This window comes from Leopardus geoffroyi, chromosome B2 (genome assembly GCF_018350155.1).
Source record: "Leopardus geoffroyi isolate Oge1 chromosome B2, O.geoffroyi_Oge1_pat1.0, whole genome shotgun sequence".
Lineage (NCBI taxonomy): Eukaryota > Metazoa > Chordata > Mammalia > Carnivora > Felidae > Leopardus > Leopardus geoffroyi.
In genome coordinates this window covers 71187484-71207071 of record NC_059332.1, presented here as the reverse complement: position 1 = coordinate 71207071, position 19588 = coordinate 71187484, and the positions used below count along the sequence as shown (strand labels likewise).

The 19588-nt window shown below is 34.9% G+C and overlaps 1 protein-coding gene and 1 pseudogene across 4 annotated transcripts in view; both read left to right on the top strand.

Annotated features, from left to right (window-relative positions):
- LOC123608633 (pleckstrin homology domain interacting protein) overlaps positions 1-19588 on the top strand; it is a 139247-nt gene that overhangs the window by 25020 nt on the left and 94639 nt on the right. For all 4 annotated transcript variants that reach the window (XM_045498837.1, XM_045498836.1, XM_045498838.1 and 1 more), the window contains one exon: positions 9125-9285. In XM_045498837.1, the coding sequence (XP_045354793.1) occupies positions 9125-9285 (161 nt within the window). The remainder of the gene's footprint in view (positions 1-9124; positions 9286-19588) is intronic.
- On the top strand, positions 11973-16482 carry LOC123608636 (annotated as a pseudogene).

Here is a 19588-nt window from a genome sequence, read left to right as displayed (position 1 = left end):
ATAAATGTTTGTTAATTTAAAATTAAATGATTAAAATGTTTGGCATAAAACTATATAGCTTTAAAAAAATGAATTTTTATTAAAATTACTAAAAAACATTTAAAAGTTTTATGGTTGAAATACCATCAGACTAGTTTCCAAGAAAGAAAAGAGGAGGAAGAATAATACAAATCAAGTAATTTTACAATTCTAGTAAATTTGAATCCTTGTAATTGTAATGTCTTTTTTGGGGGTTTGTTTTGTTTGTGCTTATGTACTTGGTTCAATGAGATTTTTTTGCTTAACTCTTGGAATCATCTCTTTACTTTCTGTATTTTATTTTAGTATTTGTGCTCTCCTTTTTAGAGCTTACTTGTCTTTGTGGTATCTGCTAAATCTTAAAAACGTGATGTCTTTCATATGGGAGGTACAACTAAACACCAAATTGACTATGTAGAGATTTGGAGGGTAGCTACTGTGCATACTAATTATTTTAGTTAGAGTAGTAAAATAAAGAGAGAAGCTCTCCTGGGTGCTGTGTTGCCCAGGTGATTATTTTACTTTTCTATTCTCTCTTTCCTTTTTTGTGGACCAAAAGCTGTTTACAGGATTGTCCTTGTAATGTTACAGACCCCTTTTACTATAAAACTAAAGTTGGGAATTTTGTTCATTATAGTTAACGGTGATTTATTTGCCTTGTTCTCTTGTCGGTTAGTTGCTAGTTACTGGTGCAGAATGATACAAAGATCAGATGATGATGTAGAAATAAGCCAATCTGTGTTGAATTATTTTCCAGATTATCTGTGGCCCTCAAATTACGAACATTTGGTTGTTATTCCCTACTAATGTCTATATTAGTACCCTCAGGAGAATTGTGGCAAGCTTATCAATTGTGGCTCTATGGTGAATTAACTGTTAAAAGTTCCTTCTTATAGGATTCCTTCCCAAATAAAATTGAACCTACACTGTCTTTGATGTATTTCTTTTTTACTTTAAAATTTTACTGGGAAAGATTTTAGAAACAAAACTTACAAACAAAATTAATGGTGCTTTGTATTATTTTATGGCTTTTGAATCAAACCAGGTGTAAATTCTTTGTAGTCTTATCATTCAATCCATTGTCATATAGACAGTGGTTATTGTCTGTTTTATAGTATACAATTCTGATGCTTTGGTATGCTTAGTCTTAAGGGTTCTTTTTTTATGCTTAAATAAATTTAAATGCTTTGCATCTTTATCCTTGGGCGTGTTTTTCTCAGGTTTTGAATTTAAGTTAATCTCTTCAGACAGTTTAGATTTGTCATATTGCTCTTTTGAGTTCCTTGAGACAGACTGAGCTATACTTTATTTAATTAAAATTAATCAGAATGGATAGAGGAAATAATCAGTAGAGGAAACTTGGAAATCAGAGAACAGTTCAAAAAGCAGTCAGTCTCACTGGTTAACTGCTATTACTGCTTTGGCATATTTCCTTTCATTTTTTTTTCTAATATTTGTTTACCTAACCACCATGGTAAGAGTGCACTCTCGGGAGTAGATGCCTGAATTCAACCTTGGACTTCACCTCTGGGAAAGTTAAATTTTAGCTTTCAGTTTCCTTACTGGTAAGGAATATCCCCTTCTTGGAGATAATAGTATCTGCCGTAAAAGACGGGTGAGATTAAATGAGAATCAATCTAAGATGCCTGGCATGTACTAAAGGACTCAGTAAATATTAGCCATTATTTTCCAAACTGTTATTTCATAATAGTGTTCTATAGCCATTTTTCTCCCCACTTTAGTAATTGTATTTTGACATTTACCCACATTATTTGAAGCAGATAAGACTCTTTCTGTCATTAGATTTTTTTAAAATTTTTTTTAACATTTATTTATTTTTGAGAGTGAAACAGTGCAAGTGGGGGAGGGGCAGAGAGAGAGGGAGACACAGAATCTGAAGCAGGCTCCAGGCTCTCAGCTGTCAGCACAGAGCTTGATGTGGGGCTCGAACTTGTGAACCACGAGATCACAACCTGAGTTGAAGTCGGACACTTAACCGACTGAGCCTCCCAGGCACTCCAATCATTGGATTCTTGAAGTCTCTAGCTCTAAGCCTTGGTGACTTTTTCCTCATCACAGCCATTTTCTCAAGGTGTTTGATTCCTGGCTTTAGCATAACTTCTCTTTTAGAGATTCATATAGCTATTTTTTTGTGACCCCATAGTCATATCTTCTTTTCATTAGAACATTTTTGTGGTTCTTTAAAATGAATAAAATTTTATGTAATTTTATGCCTTATCAAATACCTTACACCACACATTTATCTAATGAAAATTTTGAAATCACCAACACACTCATAGGCAACTTTTTGAACTTGCAGGGTGTTTTCTATAGTAATTATTCTGTAAGTGCCTGGTCATGGATATAGCATTATTTTGCTGGGAAAACTAGTTATCATCTAGCAATAAAGCAGTTTGGAATTTGTTTTCATGTGGTCTTGCTTACATGTTTATTACCAGTTTTGTAGTTCACTCAAGTTTAGTTTTATAGGTTTCCAAATTCTTGTTTTATAGTTATGAGTTCCTAATTTTACATTTAGAAAGCCTTTATTAACACAGATAATGGAGGTTAAAATGAAACCTTGGTACTGATTATCCAGAATTCACTCTTTTCTACTTTAAGAATTTTTTATGTGGTTATTAATTATAAATTATAACTATTTTGCATTTTATTTACAGAAACTCTGGGAGGTTTCCAAGATTTTTGTTTTGTTTTGTTTTTAGGTTTATTTATTTTGAGAGAGGGAGAGAGAATACCAAACAGGTTTTGTGCTGTCAGCACAGATCCTAACACGGGCCTCAATCCAATCCCACAAACCATGAGACCACAACCTAAGTTGAACTCAAGAGTCGGATGTTCAACCAACTGAGCCACCCAGGCACCCCAAAGTGTTTTTTTAACCAGAATCACAGAATAAAATTAGTCAAAATATAGTACAAAAATAAATTTAGTAAACATCAGTTATTCTTCTTATAAAGTACCCTGAGGTTTTTTATCTGAGTACCCCTTTCTCTGTATAAGAAAAGATCCCAGGTTACACTGAGATACCTGCTGAATTACATATTCTGTCTTTCCTTTGCTTCTTCATCTATTGTCATAAAAATTCTCTGGGTTTTGGAATCTACAGCCACGTGCTTCTCCTTGCATTCATTATGGCACCAGCAGGACTCTGCTTTCATGAGCTGGCAGAAGTCGCAAACACTAGTTATACTAGTTTAGATTGTTAAGGGAAAACAGTTTTCCTTCACTGGAGTAGACATTGTACAGCATGTTATATTGTTCTTTGTTAAGAAAAAACAACAAACCCAGAAAAATGTATAACCTCTGCATTTTTGTTAATTCACAGTAATTAAAATTTTTTTCCCCAACTCTTTTTTTTTTAGCAGTTTTACTTTTTTTTTTTTTTTAAGGCTTTTATCATTTATTTTGAGAGAGAGAGGGAGGGAGAAGGAGAGTGAGCATGAGTGGGGGAGGTACAGAAAGAGGGAGAGAGAATCCCAAGCAGGCCCCATGCTGTCAGCCCAGAGCCTCATGCGGGTGGGGCTTGATCTTGCAAACAGATCATGATATGAGCCAAAATCAAAGAGTTGGACACTTAACCCACTGAGGCACCCAGCAATGGTTACTTTTGATCTTGGATAATTTATTGCAATTCCACGATGTGTTCTTCTCCATTTTAAAAGTACTTAGCAGAAGGAGAAAAAATTCTAAACATTTTGGAGGGAAATGATAGTATTTCTATTTCAGTTCTTTTTTGTTTGCAGAGATTTTATCATGTATTTTTCCAGTGTCCTCAAAATCATAGCTACTAAGGTTATTGCAGATGCTCTTTCCTGGCAGCTACCCAGTGTTTCCTTACAAAACTTGGTTCAAATAGTACAGATTTGTATACAGATTTCCCAGGAAGTTGGTTCAGATGGTCCAGATTTGTATAGTGAGGAAAATCGTAAGGTTACTTTATGTTTATCTTTTCTTAAAATCATCTGTATTGAAAACTTGGTCCCAGGTATAGGAACAGAGCATCATGTTCCTAGATAGAAAGATGTCAGTTGTTTATAAGGTAATGAAATTATCCTTACATTCCCAACAAATGGATTTTTTTTTTAACTTATCAGTGATCCTCAAATTGGATAATAATCAAGACTAAGACATTTAAAAATGGATGCATAGTGATGAATAGCCAGATAAATACTAAAACATTATTAGTTACAAAATTAAATTTTTGGTACTGGCATATAAATAGACATGTGGTCAGTGATCTGGCACAGATATACATATGTAAGATAATTTAATCACGATGTTTAATAGAGAGAAGGATTCATAAATGAAAAGTCTGGAACAAATGATTATTTGGGGTAGAATAAATGTCTTTAGAGACTCACTTCTGTATATACTAAAACTCCAGATAAATTAAGGAGTTAAGTGAGAAATTTAAACCGCAGAGAAGTAAAAGAAAATGTAAGTGGATATTTGTTGTATTATTGGCTGGTTAGGAGAACTCTTCATATTAAATCAGTAGAAGAAATTATTTTAAAAAGGGAAATATACTGAAAATTGTGAAATTGTGAGATGTCAAAGAACAACATAACATGAAAGTCAAGTATATTGTGGAAGATGTTTCTAGAAATATAACTGGAGAAATTGAAATTGAGATAAAATCACTTGCTTGAAGTCCCCACGGTATGAAGTTTGAACACGAGTCTGTCAAACTTAAAGGTTAATCTTACTTCATTAAGGAATATAGCATAGCTGTTAAAATGCTGTTTATGAGGGAAATCTTTGCAAAATTTTACAATTGACTGCGTTAGGTGTTAGAATCATGGATTTTTCTTCTTTCATTTGTGCTCTTATTTTCTGCACTGAATACCCATAGTATTATGATTAGAGAAATGAATCAATTCTTCAAAAATAACTAGGTATAAACTGGGGAAAAGTGACCTGTGGGGAGATTTGATTTATCATCCTTATACTTACAGAAGTAATGAACATGAGCCCACAGGTTAGATATGTATGTATTTATATCTAACACTAAAAATCTGTGGGCCTTTTGTTTATCTCTAATAGTTCTGTAAGCTTGTGCACATAGACTTTGTTTCAACGACTGTTCTGAATGATTTGGTACAGATGGGGGTTTTCACCATTTTGTTTCTTTTCTCTCTTCACACTTGAAGAGACTGATACTTCAAATGTTTAACAGTGATTTCTGAATGTTTATTTTATTTGCTGGTCTGTTTACTTAGGAATTTGAGTAATATATGTTTAGTTTTCTCTTTCCCTCCAAATTAAATCCATTTAGCAGAGGAGTTGAAATGAAGAACTATTTAGAGATATTTTGGATATGTAATCAGTTTGACAAATCCTCCATTTTTGTTTTATTCCTTAAGCCTAATTATCTTACTATCTAATAAGATAGTTTATTATCTAATAAGATAATAATCTTATTATATATTTATATGTAATTTGTTCATTGAATTTACCAAATATATAGTGATCATCTACTAAGTGCCAGCCATCATTGTCAGCTCTATGCTACAGCTCTAGGTAGCATTGTCAGCTTTTAGGTAATACAAGGACAAAAAAGACAAAAATCTGGCACATATGGAGCTTGTTATATAAGTTGTAGTTTGGGGAGGCAAGAAATAAACATTGAACGTAATAAGCTAATAAATATATACCATCAGCTGATAACTGATGGAAAAAGAACAAATATAGAGCTAAATAAAGGATGACCAGGAGTAGTTGTGGGTTGTGATAGGGAATGAATTGCAATTTTCAATGGACTGATCAGGTTAGGCTTCATTGGGAAGTGACAGAAATCTGAGAAGACTTGGAGAAGGTCAAGGCATTAGCTGTATGGGGGCAGTGTATTCTAGCCAAAGGGAACAGCCAGTGCAGAAACCCTACATTAAAAGCATGCCTCCTGTGTTGGGAGAATGGGGGAGAATAGAGTGGCTGGAGTAAACCAAGTAAAGGGTTTCAAGTAGCAAGTGAAATCAGAGAGGTAATGAGAGACAAGATCATGCATCGCCTTGATAGGCTTGGTGTAGGAATTTGATGTTTATTCTGAATGAAATGAGCATTGTTGTAGTTTTGAATAGGAGTGATATTATAAGGTGACCAGTTAGGTTGCTTTTGAAATTCACTACAGCCTTACTAGAAGAGGTGACATTTTAATTGGCCTTAGAGGGTAAGAAAGAATTTGCCAAGTGAAGGAAGGTAGAAATTTGCTTTGGCAGGCTTAATTTAAGAATATTTCCCATCACCATACTTAGGAAAATAAATGTACTTTCAAACCAAGTTCTATATGTTACTTGATTTATAATAATGTCATATGAGGAACTTACTCCTTTGTGACCCCTTATATCTGTTTAACCATGCTCATTTTAAAAATTAATGTTCGAGTTTAATAAAATTTAAGGAGTTTCTATAATCCAAGAGACATTTCCTTATTACTCAGAAATCCAATTAGTCTATTAACAGTTTCTTTAGAAAGTGAATAATTGCCATTTGCCTTTTTGTCATAAAACTACAGATTAAATTGACCATCATGTGTATGTTATTAACTAAGATTCATTTATATACTTTTTTATTTAAAGGCTCTATACTCAGTTGTGGGAAATATGAGTAAGAATTTCTTTCCTTAGGGTACTTAAGATCAGATAAGGGAGATAGACATTATGCAAATGGTATAGTAAAAGAAAATGTTGAATTCATTGAATGGGAGTCCTAGAAAATCCTTCTCTCTACCTTTGTAAAATTTTTTACCTATTTAATTTGGTCAGGTCTTCAAATTCAGCCTCCTCAGGTTAACTTCAACTATTGAACCATACTTAAATTTTCTTCTCTAACTCCCTGTATCAAGTTTGAACCATCATCTTATTACCTGCTAATTCTACAGACTGTTCTGCATAGGTTATCTTTTAGTTACTGTTGCACAAAGTTTGTAATTTGTCTGAAATCTAAGGACTTGGCTAAAATAGTTAATTGGTAGCCAAGCATAACAAAAGGTAGTGTAGAATATAGTTTTAACTGTAAATATATTTTACTTAAATATATTGTTTCTGATAAGTTTTACTTGAAAAGTTAATTGTAAAGTAGCTTTTTGAAAGAGATATTCTTGGGGCGCCTGGGTGGCTCAGTCCGTTAAGTGGCTGACTTCGGCTCAGGTCATGATCTTGCGGTCCGTGAGTTCGAGCCCCGCGTCGGGCTCTGTGCTGACAGCTGGGAGCCTGGAGCCTGTTTCGGATTCTGTGTCTCCCTCTCTCTGACCCTCCCCCATTCATGCTCTGTCTCTCTCTGTCTCAAAAATAAATAAACGTTTAAAAAAAAAAAAAAAAGAAAGGTATTCTTTTTTTAGCCTCCTAAAATGAAAATAAAGATTTAATCCCAATTTAGAAAGATTCAGTAAAAAAACTATGTTTAAGAGACAAACAACATTTTCTCTTTACTTAGGGCAAGGATTTTTTGCTTAGAAAATACTTCATTAACTCGATTTTTAAATGGTCTTTATAATGAATTTATTTTTACAAATTTTGACATGCATATGCCTGGTCATCTTTAAAATAATAGTTTTGATATTGTAATTATCTCCAATAATCATATTTTTATGCCTGAACGGTGTTAAATACCTCAATAAAATTTGTGATTTTGAAAATATTGTAAATTTTGGTTGGAGGGAATTAAACTACATCTTAGTAACACTGTCAGCATTTGTGTTTTTTGTCATTACTTACTTTCTTATAAAATAGGTAAGTTTGGGATGTCATTGATCTTAGTGTTTGGATAAGATCATTTTGAGTTCTCCTTTATCAGGACATTTGATGTCTGGTGGATTTTGCTGTAAATCAGTTTGAACCAAAGCACTAGAGGATGTCTTTTACCAGGCTATTTCTGTGCATACGGAAAAATGTGTCAGGTTTATTAGAAAATTAATGAATCACTGTTGTTGTATAAGTAGCTGAAGCCTAAATATGCTAATTCACAACTGTCAAAGCTTATCTCAGATATCCCAGATGTTAAAATAGATTGTAGCATAGAGCTTATGTGCTAACAGCAAAAGGTACACTCTTAGAATATAAAATAATTGATGTAGTAAAAGAACATGTAAATATGTAGTTATTCTTTGACATATCATACAAAGCATTTTTCTACATTTCTCTTCGTAAGTCCCCAAGATTTATTTTTGCTTTTAAATGGAGTGTGAGCCAAACATTTGTTGTACATAAATAAAATAATACTGATTTTTTTTTTTTTTTATGATACACCAATATACTTGTATTTCATCAACTTTAGGATATAATTGCTAGGCTCTGAATCTAGGCTAAATAGTATTTTGTATGTATATTTAAATTTTCTTTGGGACCAAATTCAAGTAAGAAGCTGCAGTGTTTATCCAAAGTAGATGGCAGTTATAGTCAGAAATAAAAAGTCATATATTAAAATAATTTAAAAAAGTGTATTAAAGGGAATCTATCGTTGAATAACATCCCTGCAGATTAGTCAGAATGTATTTATTGAGCATTGTCTTTGTCCATAATTATCAGAATAGAAAATACAGTAGTGATTTAGTTAGAAGAGAACATTTTGGGCTGGAGTCAGCACATCAGGCTCTGGGCAGAAGATAAATTTCAGACATATCATGAAAGATGGTTAAAATGGATGAGTTGAAAAATAGAGCTAATAGGTTCTAGAGAGGGAATCATTATGCAGGTGTTTGGCAAGATCCCCAGTTTAATTATTTCTTAAAATAATGCAATATATTATTCGTCACTCTTCATTTATGCAAAGTTTCTGAGTACTAGCTAGAGAATAAAGAAGTCTAAATTTAATCCTAGCTTCATGTCTTTCTTATTTTGTGACTTCAGACAGTCATAAACTGACTTTGCTTGTTTGTAAAATGAGGACAATAGTGCCTGACTTACTTCTGGTGAAATAATGTGTTTTTCTTGACTATTTTAGGGACTTTTAACTAGGAACCATATGCATTAGAAAAAGTGTCTTTATTTTTACCAACGTATGAGAAGTTGGACTATGTGAATTCTTGAAAGATGGTAATTGAGAAAATGAATTTCTGAATTACACTCCTATTTCCCCTTTTTCTTGGTAGCGGATACTTTGTTTTCACGGAAGCTGAATGGGAAATACAGGCTTGAGCGACTTGTTCCAACGGCGGTCTATCAGCACATGAAAATGCATAAGCGAATTCTTGGACACTTGTCATCTGTCTACTGTGTAACTTTTGATAGAACTGGCAGACGGATATTTACTGTAAGTAATTTTTGAAGTATTATCTTAATTCATATAAGGCATTGAAGAAACACTGCTTATAGTTGAACTTGAATAGAGCTTTTGATTTTTTTCTTTTAATGAAAAACTGAATATTCAGGTAATTTAGTGTACTATAATAAAAGATATTACTTAAAGTTGAACTTGATCCAGGTTTGGAAAGTTCCTAAAGGACATGTTGTAATACAGGCACAGCTATATGATAGTGCTACATTATGGATAAGTGTAATTCTGAGCATTATATCAAATTTGCAGTTTGACATTTTATAAAATGTCATATAATAATCTAAATTGTATACAGGGGCATTTCTAAAGTGTGTTAAGCAAATTAGAAGAGACTATTAAATGTATCTTTTTATATTATCCTTAGCACCTCATTTCTTCAGTGTATCTGATGTTGTGTTTAAAGAGGCTCTTTGGGTTTATTTGCTGTTGTTTCTTCTAGCTTGCTAATGGAGAAAAGCAGCTTTTCAGCTTTAATTTAGAAAATTACTTTTGGAAATATTTTTATTTTTAGTTGCTTTATTATATCCATTAAGGGTAATAGTTATTACACTGTTCTTATAATTAAATACTACCCTGTGGGCTGAAGGTATGCATTCATTCACAAAGCCCTTAATTTTCTTTGAAGTAAGGAAATAGGAAATGGAAGTTGAAATAGAAATTCCTGTCTCTGTCTTTGGAGAGCAGCTGAGAATTTTATACAGTTTGGGACGATTACAGATTCTTCTTTTTTTAATGTTTACTTATTTTAGAGAGTGGGAAGGAGAGTGAGCATGCAGGTGGGGGGAGGGGCAGAAAGAGAGGGAGACACAGAATCCAAAGGAGGCTCCAGGCTCTGAGCTGTCAGCACAGAGCCTGATACGGGGCTCGACACAGGGCTCCATCTCAAGGACTGCGAGCTCATGACTGGAGCCGAATTCAGATGCTTAACCAACTGAGCCACCCAGGCACCCCCAGATTCCTCTTTTAAGTAAATGTGCTTGTAAAATAAGATTTACTTATATCTCCTTCTTCTCTACCCATACACCCAGTCATCTGTAAAATGTTTGCTTAAACAGCAGGATGTGGGAAAGGATTTCCATACATATCTTTTCCCTGGTTCTAATCTACTCAGGCATTTTCAGATCATCTCTTAGATTAGTATTCTCTTTCACCTTCTTTTACACCTTTCCCCATTGTTCTCTGTGAAGCAAAATAAAAACGAAATTTTCTGACAGGTCATTATTTTCAAAGTGGAGAACCGGTATCTATAAATTTGCCCAAGTGCTTGATATACCTACAACAGTAATTTGCTTTCAAATGGTAATGGGGAATCACATTTAGCTTTTTCAGGTTCAGTATACTAATATTTAAATTCAGTTCTCGGGGCGCCTGGGTGGCGCAGTCGGTTAAGCGTCCGACTTCAGCCAGGTCACGATCTCGCGGTCCGGGAGTTCGAGCCCCGCATCGGGCTCTGGGCTGATGGCTCAGAGCCTGGAGCCTGTTTCCGATTCTGTGTCTCCCTCTCTCTCTGCCCCTCCCCCGTTCATGCTCTGTCTCTCTCTGTCCCAAAAATAAATAAACGTTGAAAAAAAAAATTAAAAAAAAAATAAATTCAGTTCTCAAAACAAAGTAAATTTCACATTTGTCATGTTTAAAAGGATTCTTTGAAAAATAGTAATAAGCTGAAATTATGAGAAAGAAGCGTTATGTTGTGTTTGTACTTCATTTTGGTGAGTATAAAGTTAATGCCATTACATTGAGGCTATAAAAATATATAACTTGGGGCGCCTGGGTGGCTCAGTTGGTTGAGCATCCGACTTTGGCTCAGGTCATGATCTCACAGTTTGTGGGTTTGAGCCCCACGTCGGGCTCTGCCGACCGCTTGCTCAGAGCCTGGAGCCTGCTTCAGATTCTGTATCTCCTTGTCTCTGCCCCTCTCACACTCACGCTTTGTCTCACTGTATTTCTCAAAAATAAGTAAATGTAAAAAAAGTAAAAATAAAAAAAAATTAAAAATAAATAACTTACTTAATTTTTAATGTTAGTAAAATACCTTGTGGGGATTCTTTCTTTAAAAATGATAGGGTGGTAAGCATTTGTTTTTGTAGATTATGACGCATTATGTGTATTTTAATTTGATTTAGATACATAATCTAGAATTTTTTTGTAGGAAAATGCAGTGAAATAATGTGCTGATGCTATCTCATGAGTTTGGTAGAGTGGTAGGTAAGAAGTTTGGAAGAGCAGCTCTTTGAACTTAAGGGGTAACAAACTACTCCTGTGGGTCAAATCCAGCCTTCTACCTGTTTTTGCAAATAAAATTTTATTCCAACACAAGCATGCTTAGTTGTTTACATGTTGCCTATGGTTGCTTTTGCACTACCAAATGGCAGAATTGAGTAATTATGACAGAGACTGGCATGTTTGAGTATTTATGGTTACAAAGCCTAAGATAATTAGTGGCCCTATAGGGAAAAAATCTGCATGCAGCTCCTGTTCTAGATTTGGGGACAAGGAATGCTGTGTGAAGAAGAAGCTGTTTTTTGGGGCTCCTGAGTGGCTCAGTCAGTGGTTATGCTTCCGACTTCAGCTCAGGTCATGATCTCACGCCTGGTGAATTCAAGCCCCGTGTTGGGCTCTGTGCTGACAGCTCAGAGCCAGCCTGGACCCTGCTTCGGATTCTGTCTCCCTCTCTCTCTGCCCTTCGCCCACTCGCAATTCTGTCTCTCTCAAAAATAAACATTAAAAAAAAAAAGCTGTTTTTGATGATTTTTCTACAGTTGAGGACACATACTTAAAGGGAGGGAAATAATGTTTATATTATTTTATATGGTCTTACCAGAGCCTAAAATTGTTGATGTTTTGTGTATGTGATATAATTTGCTAGTTGGGCCAAACTCATAGTACTGTAATTTTGTATTGGTGATTTGCAGTTATAGAGTCCAAAACGTTACCATGTGATAAGAAATAAAAGGTATGAGAGTACTCTTATTTAAAATTTCCTTGTATTTTTATAATTCCCACCTCAAGTGGCAATGTGGTACATATGTGTTCACTGTTCATATTAACTTCATAACGTAGGATGGCTGCTCATCCCACTGAAACACACTAGCCACTGACTGACTTTTGAAAATCAGTCTTGAAAACTGGTGGGATAAAGCTTTAGGATAGTAGATCATGATTGACCAATGAGACATTCCTGTGAGAGAGCACAGTGTTGTTATTTATTGGAACAACAGTTCAGTAATGGATCAACTCAGTTTTATCTTTTTATGTATTTGGTATCTTAAGACCTTAAATATTTATTCCTAAAGTTCTTGTGTAGATGTATTTGAAAGTTTTTGTCCAAGGGACGACAAATTCTCTTGAGTCCTTTCTCAGTAGACATAGCTAGGGACAAAATAGATAGCACTGTGTTTAAGGGTGTCAACTTTGGCATTAGGGGGTGCTTAGTTTACCTCACAGCTTTACCACTTCCTAGCAGTGTAATTTGGACAGATTACCTCATCACTTTAATCTCTAGTTTTCTCATCTCTAAAAAAAGGAGGGAGGGGAAATAGACAATAATAATACCAACCCCAGAAGATTTTTATATGATTACATGAAATAATGCATGTAATCAGTGTAGAACAAGCTCTACAGTAAGCAATCATTAAGTTTTACCTACTGCTGTCAATTTTATAGATAGATTTAAATTTTATCCATTTCATTTTCTTACTAAAATCTTATTTGTAAATTCTATACAAGATCAAAAATGAAATCACTTTAATTGATAAGAGAAATTCTATAATAGGATAATTTACAAATATTTTGTACTAGAATGTTGTAATAGATATTTCCCAGTAGAATAATGAGAAGAACCCAGAGAGGGAGACAGCATTACTACCAAGTCAGACTTGCTTCCTAATTCTCTTAGTTTGTAAGTTGTTTTACTTGGTTTTAGAATCATTTCCTTAAATAATATTTACCAAAGAAAAGCAGAGTTAATGAATTTTCTCAGGAGTAAGCTATTCACTCATAATACACAAAGTATGTTGAGAACCATATAAAAATATTCTTCCCTTCCCCTTTATAGAAGAAAAATATATCTCTCTTTTCAAATTAAGGCAAAAGGGCATAAAATATTTCCATAAATGCTGTAGGTTACAGCCAGACACTCTTCCAGACACTTAGTATCTAGAAATGAAAGCTTATCTGTCCTTGGAAAGTTCATCTGTAGTCAACAGACAATATTGATACAATTGATAAGAAACTTGAAAGAGGCTATATAAGATACTGAAGTGTCATAGAGGGAGAGGTATCTAATGCAGTGTGTTGTAGAAGATGGTAAGGGAAACACTAGGAGTAACACCTCAGCTGAATTTAGCTGGATATTGCAACTTAGGGAAAGGCATTTATAAACCTTAGAAGAATGTAACAGGCAGTTGTGTATTGTTATATATGGCAAAGAATAAATATAGATAATCATGGGGCGCCTGGGTGGCTCGGTCAGTTGAGCGTCCGACTTCGGCTCAGGTCACGATCTCACGGTCCGTGAGTTCGAGCCCCGCGTCGGGCTCTGGGCTGATGGCTCAGAGCCTGGAGCCTGCTTCCGATTCTGTGTCTCCCTCTCTCTCTGCCCCACCCCCGTTCATGCTCTGTCTCTCTCTGTCTCAAAAATAAATGTTAAAAAAAAAAAATTAAAAAAAAATAATAAAAAATAAAATATAGATAATCATTTAAGCAAGAGCTGGAGATATTAGTGGGAGACAAAATCATCAAGATCCTTTTGATGATATATGAAGGGGAGTGGGTTTCTTTCCTGAAGGCAAAGGAGAGAAAATGACAGATTTTGACAGAAGAGTGAGTATAATTTCTCTTTTAACAATCTCTTGGCATTGTAAGGATGGATTGAAAGAAACAGAGTCTATATGGAGAAATTGGTGAAAAGGTTCTGGCATTGATCCATGAAAGAAATCATAAGGCTTGAACAGAGTCACAGTGAAAGTAGGGATGGAATTAACAGATTAAAAATATCTGTAGGATATAAGAGCTTCATTTGAATATAGGGAAGAATTGAGTGGGAAGAGTATGGGATCACGTGTTTTTAACTTACGTGACTGGATAGAAAGTCCTATCATTTACTGTGGTAGGGATTTAAGTGAAGTTTGTGAAGGTGGGCATGTTGAATTTGAGATACTTACCCATATAGCCAAATAGAAATGTTCAAGAGGCATTGGGAGCTCAGGAAAAAGATTAAGGCTAGAAGATTCAGCTTGGGAGTCATTGAATATGGAAATTGATTGTATTACCTCATATGTATGTAACCTAAGGCTGAAACTTTAACTTTTAAAACAGGTGAAAGAAAAGGAGAGGAGTCAATAATTGGGACTGAGCTGCTTAAGAGGCCAGAGAAAAATAAAAGAAATGGTGTCTTAAAAGCCAAAGGATTAATATTTTATGAAAGATGGAAACCTAAAGTAAATTAGAACTGAAAGGCATTTTTTGGTTGTCAAGACCATTAATGACCTTGACAAAAAACAGTTTTAATTTAGTATTAGGAGTAGGAGTAAGATTTCAGTGCACTGAAGAGGGACTGGGAATTGAAGAATGGAAGAGACTTAACGCAGACCATTCTTCAGAAAGTTTAACAGTTAAAAAAAAAATCGTTTTCTGAATGTGGAGTACTATCACTGAACTGCATACTTCTATTGTATTTTTCTGTTATGTTGCAATGAATTTGTTTAGATGTCCCTCTTTTATGAACTTAATATCAAAGGTTTTTTTCTTGAACCTTTTTAGATCTTTAATGCCTCAGAGTATCTTGTGCATACATTAGGGGTGGAACAAATGATGAATGAATCAACCAGTCAGAGATATAAAAATGAATAATGTTCTTTCTTGTAAGAAACTTAGAATCTGTTAGGGGAGATCTATACAGATGTCTGTAAGACTGATTCCTTTCTTGTATCCTCCTTTACACTGGTCTTTTTCTGTACTTCACACTTGCAAAGCCCATTTATGGCTTAGAGCCTTTGTAGTACCTATTCCCTTTGCATTGAATTGTTTTTTCCAAAATATTCCCATGACTAACTCCTTTATTAGCAGTTCTCTGTTCAAACACCACCTTCTTACAGACTTTTTCCTATCTTCCCTCCCCATACTTCAACATTGTCTATTCCATTTAGACACTTTATTATATTTCTCTTAATATAGGTATCATTGTCTGAAATTCATATTTTTAAAATTTGAGTTTTATGAGCTACCACGCTGGGGCAAGTGAGAGCCAGATAGGCACTAGGTGGTGACTGCCTCACTGAGGAAAATAATTAAACATGGACAGAGGAGATCCTTAAGAAGCCAAGAGGCAGATGTCCTCATGTGCTTTCTTTATGCAAACTCACTGGGAGGAGCACAAGAAGCACCCAGATGCTTCAGTCACCTTCTCAAGAGTTTCTAAGAAGTGCTCAGAGAGATGAAGACTATGCTAAACAAAGAAAAATTAGAAGACATGGCAAAGGTGGGCAAGGCCCATTAAGAAAGAGAAATGAAAATTTATATCCTTTCTAAAGGAGAAACGAAAAAAGAAGTTCAAGGATCTCAGTACACCTGAGAGGCCTCCTTCAGCCCTTTTCTTGTTTTGTTCTGAGTATCACCCCAAAATCAAAGGAGAACATCCCAGTCTCCATTGGTGATGTTGCAGAGAAACTGGGAGAGATGTGGAATAACACTGCTGCAGATGACAAGCAACCTCATGAAAAGAAGGCTGTAAAGCTGAAGTAAAAATATAGAGGACATTGCTGCATAGTGAGCTAAAGGAAAGCCTGATGTGGCAAAAAAAAAAAAAAAAAAAAAAAAGAAGTCAAGGCTGAGGAAAGCAGGGAAGAGGAGGAAGATGAAAAGAATGAGAAGGAGTAGGGCAGTTTTTTCCCCCTGATCTATAAAGCATTTAACGCCTGCTGTACACAACTTTTAAAGAAAAAAATTGAAATGTAGGGTTGCATAAAAATTTGTTTTTAAACTGTAGATTGTCTTTTTTTTTTTTTAATATAGTTAACACAATAACAAATGTGTCTTTAGATAGCCCTGTCCTTGTGGTATTTTCACCAGCCACTAACCATGCCTGGTACAGTATAGGGGTTGTAAATTGACCTAGAAATTTAAAGTAGGTTCGGAGCACCTGGGTGGCTAAGTTAAGTATCCAACTCTTGGTTTCGACTCAGGTCAAGATCTCATGTTTCTTTTTTTTTTTTTTTTAATTTTTTTTTTCAACGTTTATTTATTTTTGGGACAGAGAGAGACAAAGCATGAACGGGGGAGGGGCAGAGAGAGAGGGAGACACAGAATCGGAAACAGGCTCCAGGCTCTGAGCCATCAGCCCAGAGCCTGACGCGGGGCTCGAACTCCCGGACCGCGAGATCGTGACCTGGCTGAAGTCGGACGCTTAACCGACTGTGCCACCCAGGCGCCCCCATGATCTCATGTTTCAAGTTCAAGCCCTGCACTGGGTTCTGCGCTAACAGTGTCAAGCCTGCTTGGGATTCTCTCTCTCTCTCTTTCGCTCTCTACCCCTCTCCACTCATGCTCTTACTCTCTCGAAATAAAACTTAAAAAGAAATTTAAAGCAGGTTCTTATTGGTACACAGCAGAAACTAGTTATGCATGGGGATGGTAGCTTTTTTCATCTTTAGTTTTCTTTGGTGCAGCTTATAGGAAATAATTGTTTTGTTGATGGAATACCACTCTAATTGCAAAAAACAAAGTTACAGCTGTTTTGTTGACATTGTAAATAATTGTTTTGTTAATGGAATACTACTCTAATTGCAAAAAAATAGTTAACAGCTGTTTTGTTGACATTGTGAATGCTTCTAGGTAAATATAATTTTTTTAATTAAAAAAAGTAAATAGAATTGGGGTTCTGTTCTATTTTCTTAGTAAGCACCATTAGGATAGTCAGGGATTCTATCTTACTAGCATTGACTAAAATAGGAACCCATGAGTCTATAGTGATATAAGTAAGTAAATGAATAAATGAGAAAGGAGGAAAAACTCTTATTTAGGTCAAATGTCAACTGATAATTGTAGAAAGAATGATGATTTGGCAACTATCACAGTGGTAGTTGATTCATTTGTGTGTCATTAACAAAAGCTAACTAAGACTAGTAGAGGATCTTGGTTTGAAGATACTGGCCTAATCTTGCAATGTGTTCCCACAACATGTTAATTAAAAGGGGGAAATTGCAACTTTACAGGGGAGAAAACTTGAAAACACATGATAAAATTAACTTCACAGGTGGTGAGATGAGTTGACATGGTGTGTTCTCTCAAGTGGTACACTGAAAAATACAGCATTTTATTTATGGGATTCCTGTCAAGACAGTAATTATCTAGATTCATTCGTGAAGAAACATTAGACTGAGGCTTGAGATCATCCTACAGAACTTAAGGTCTGTATTTATAAATTTCTGAGGACACAAAACGGAAAGCCTGAGGAAATTTTCTACAATGAAGGAAATTGCAGAGATAATATAACTAAAACATAACATGTGTTGCTATATGGGATCCTGGACCAAAAAGGAAAAGGAAACATTTTCACAATAGTTGACGAAATTTGAATGGGGTCTGTGGACTGGATGGCAGTTATATAAATATGGCTTTACCAACTTATGTAGATGAGTATCCCTGTTTTGGAGAAATACAGACTGGGATATTTAGAAGTGATGGGGCATCAAGTCTGCAGCCTGCTCTTAAATGGTGCAGGAAAAAACTAATGGTAATGGGTGCGTTGATCAATCTGGGTTACGGAGATATGGAAGACATTGGTACTGTTCTTGAAACTCTGTAAGCTTGAAATTAAAAATTATTTTTTTTAAGTGCATGAGAAGTATAGTGAGTATTCAGTAAGTTTGGTAGTAATGGAAAGGAAAGCAAGAGCATAGTAATTTATAGGAAGATAAATTTGTGAAAAACTGTTGGTCAAAGAGATGGAACTAGAACAGTAGACTTGATATAGGAAGATCTAAGGAGGATGGATAGAATAAATAGATGAAGATGAGATGTGTAAAGAGCACTTTATTTTGGCCTATTTTAAAAGAGAGTTAATTAAGTTCACAATGAGCAGATTCTACTTTCATTGTGAAATACTTTATGTTAGGAAACAGAACTGGGTCCTAGAGGTATGTGATAAAGCCTCGTAATAGGAAAAAAGTGACAAATAGGGACCAGTTAGCTTTAGCCTTCCAAATAAATAGAGGGAGGGTTCATAATATTTTCAGTGTTGCAGATTTAGTACGCGTATCTTCTTTTTCCATAATAGTACCTAGTATCTTGGGAGCAGGATCGGAGTAAGTGATAATTACATGGATACAGGTTAGTCATTGGTGGTGTAGGTGGATGAGAGAGTGAGAAAATTGGGCATGTGTTGAAATTGTTGAAATGATTGACACTGAAGTTTGGGATTATTTGTAAGGGAAATGAAACAGTTCTGTAGTAGATTGGTAGGAAAAAAATCAATGGCATCTTTTTTAAAAAAACATTGAACTACATTTAAATTACAAGCAAATTTTAGCTGCCTGAAGAGCAAGGTACTTTTTAGCTTGAATAAGAAAATGATACTGTAGTATACATGACAATATACGTGATGTTTTTAACATTTAATTCTGTTCTGAAGACATCAAGAGTGAAATCTGATTCAAATCTGTGTAGTAGTAGCAAGAAAAATTAGAATTCTCTTGATTTCTGCCAAGGAATGCTAGATTTTCCAAGATATAGGTTTAAATATCACATAATTTCTTTTTTTATTTCAAAGTAGTAATGTTTGGTTGGTCTGCACAGTTGATGCTGCTCTTAGCATGGAAAAGTTTATAGATCTACTTTTTCCTTTTAAGATAATCTGTGTAGATGTAACCTGCTGTACTGTTTCCAAATGTGTGTGGTTTTCTGCTTGCAGAAGTCAATCATTCTTTGGCATTTACTGTTCCAACCTGTAAAGGACTTTCTTCATCACTGACTAGTTCACATAATTGTCACTTCCAATCTTCTAGCTTTTAGTTTAAGTAAATACATAAATACAAATTCAGTTAAGCCTTTAAAAGTTGCCTAAAAAAAGCCTTTAAAATTTAAATTTTGGGAGTGCAGACTTTAGGTTCTGCTTTAGTTTCTGCATAGAATTTAAGTGATTCAGAGCCCTGTTACTGATTGTTTCATAAAGTTTTCATAACATTAATAGGACATTTTTTTTTAGATTTTGAGAGTTTTAATACCCAAGTCCATGACAAAGTGGAAAGCCATGTCACAGAGACCTGTGGAGTACCAGAATACC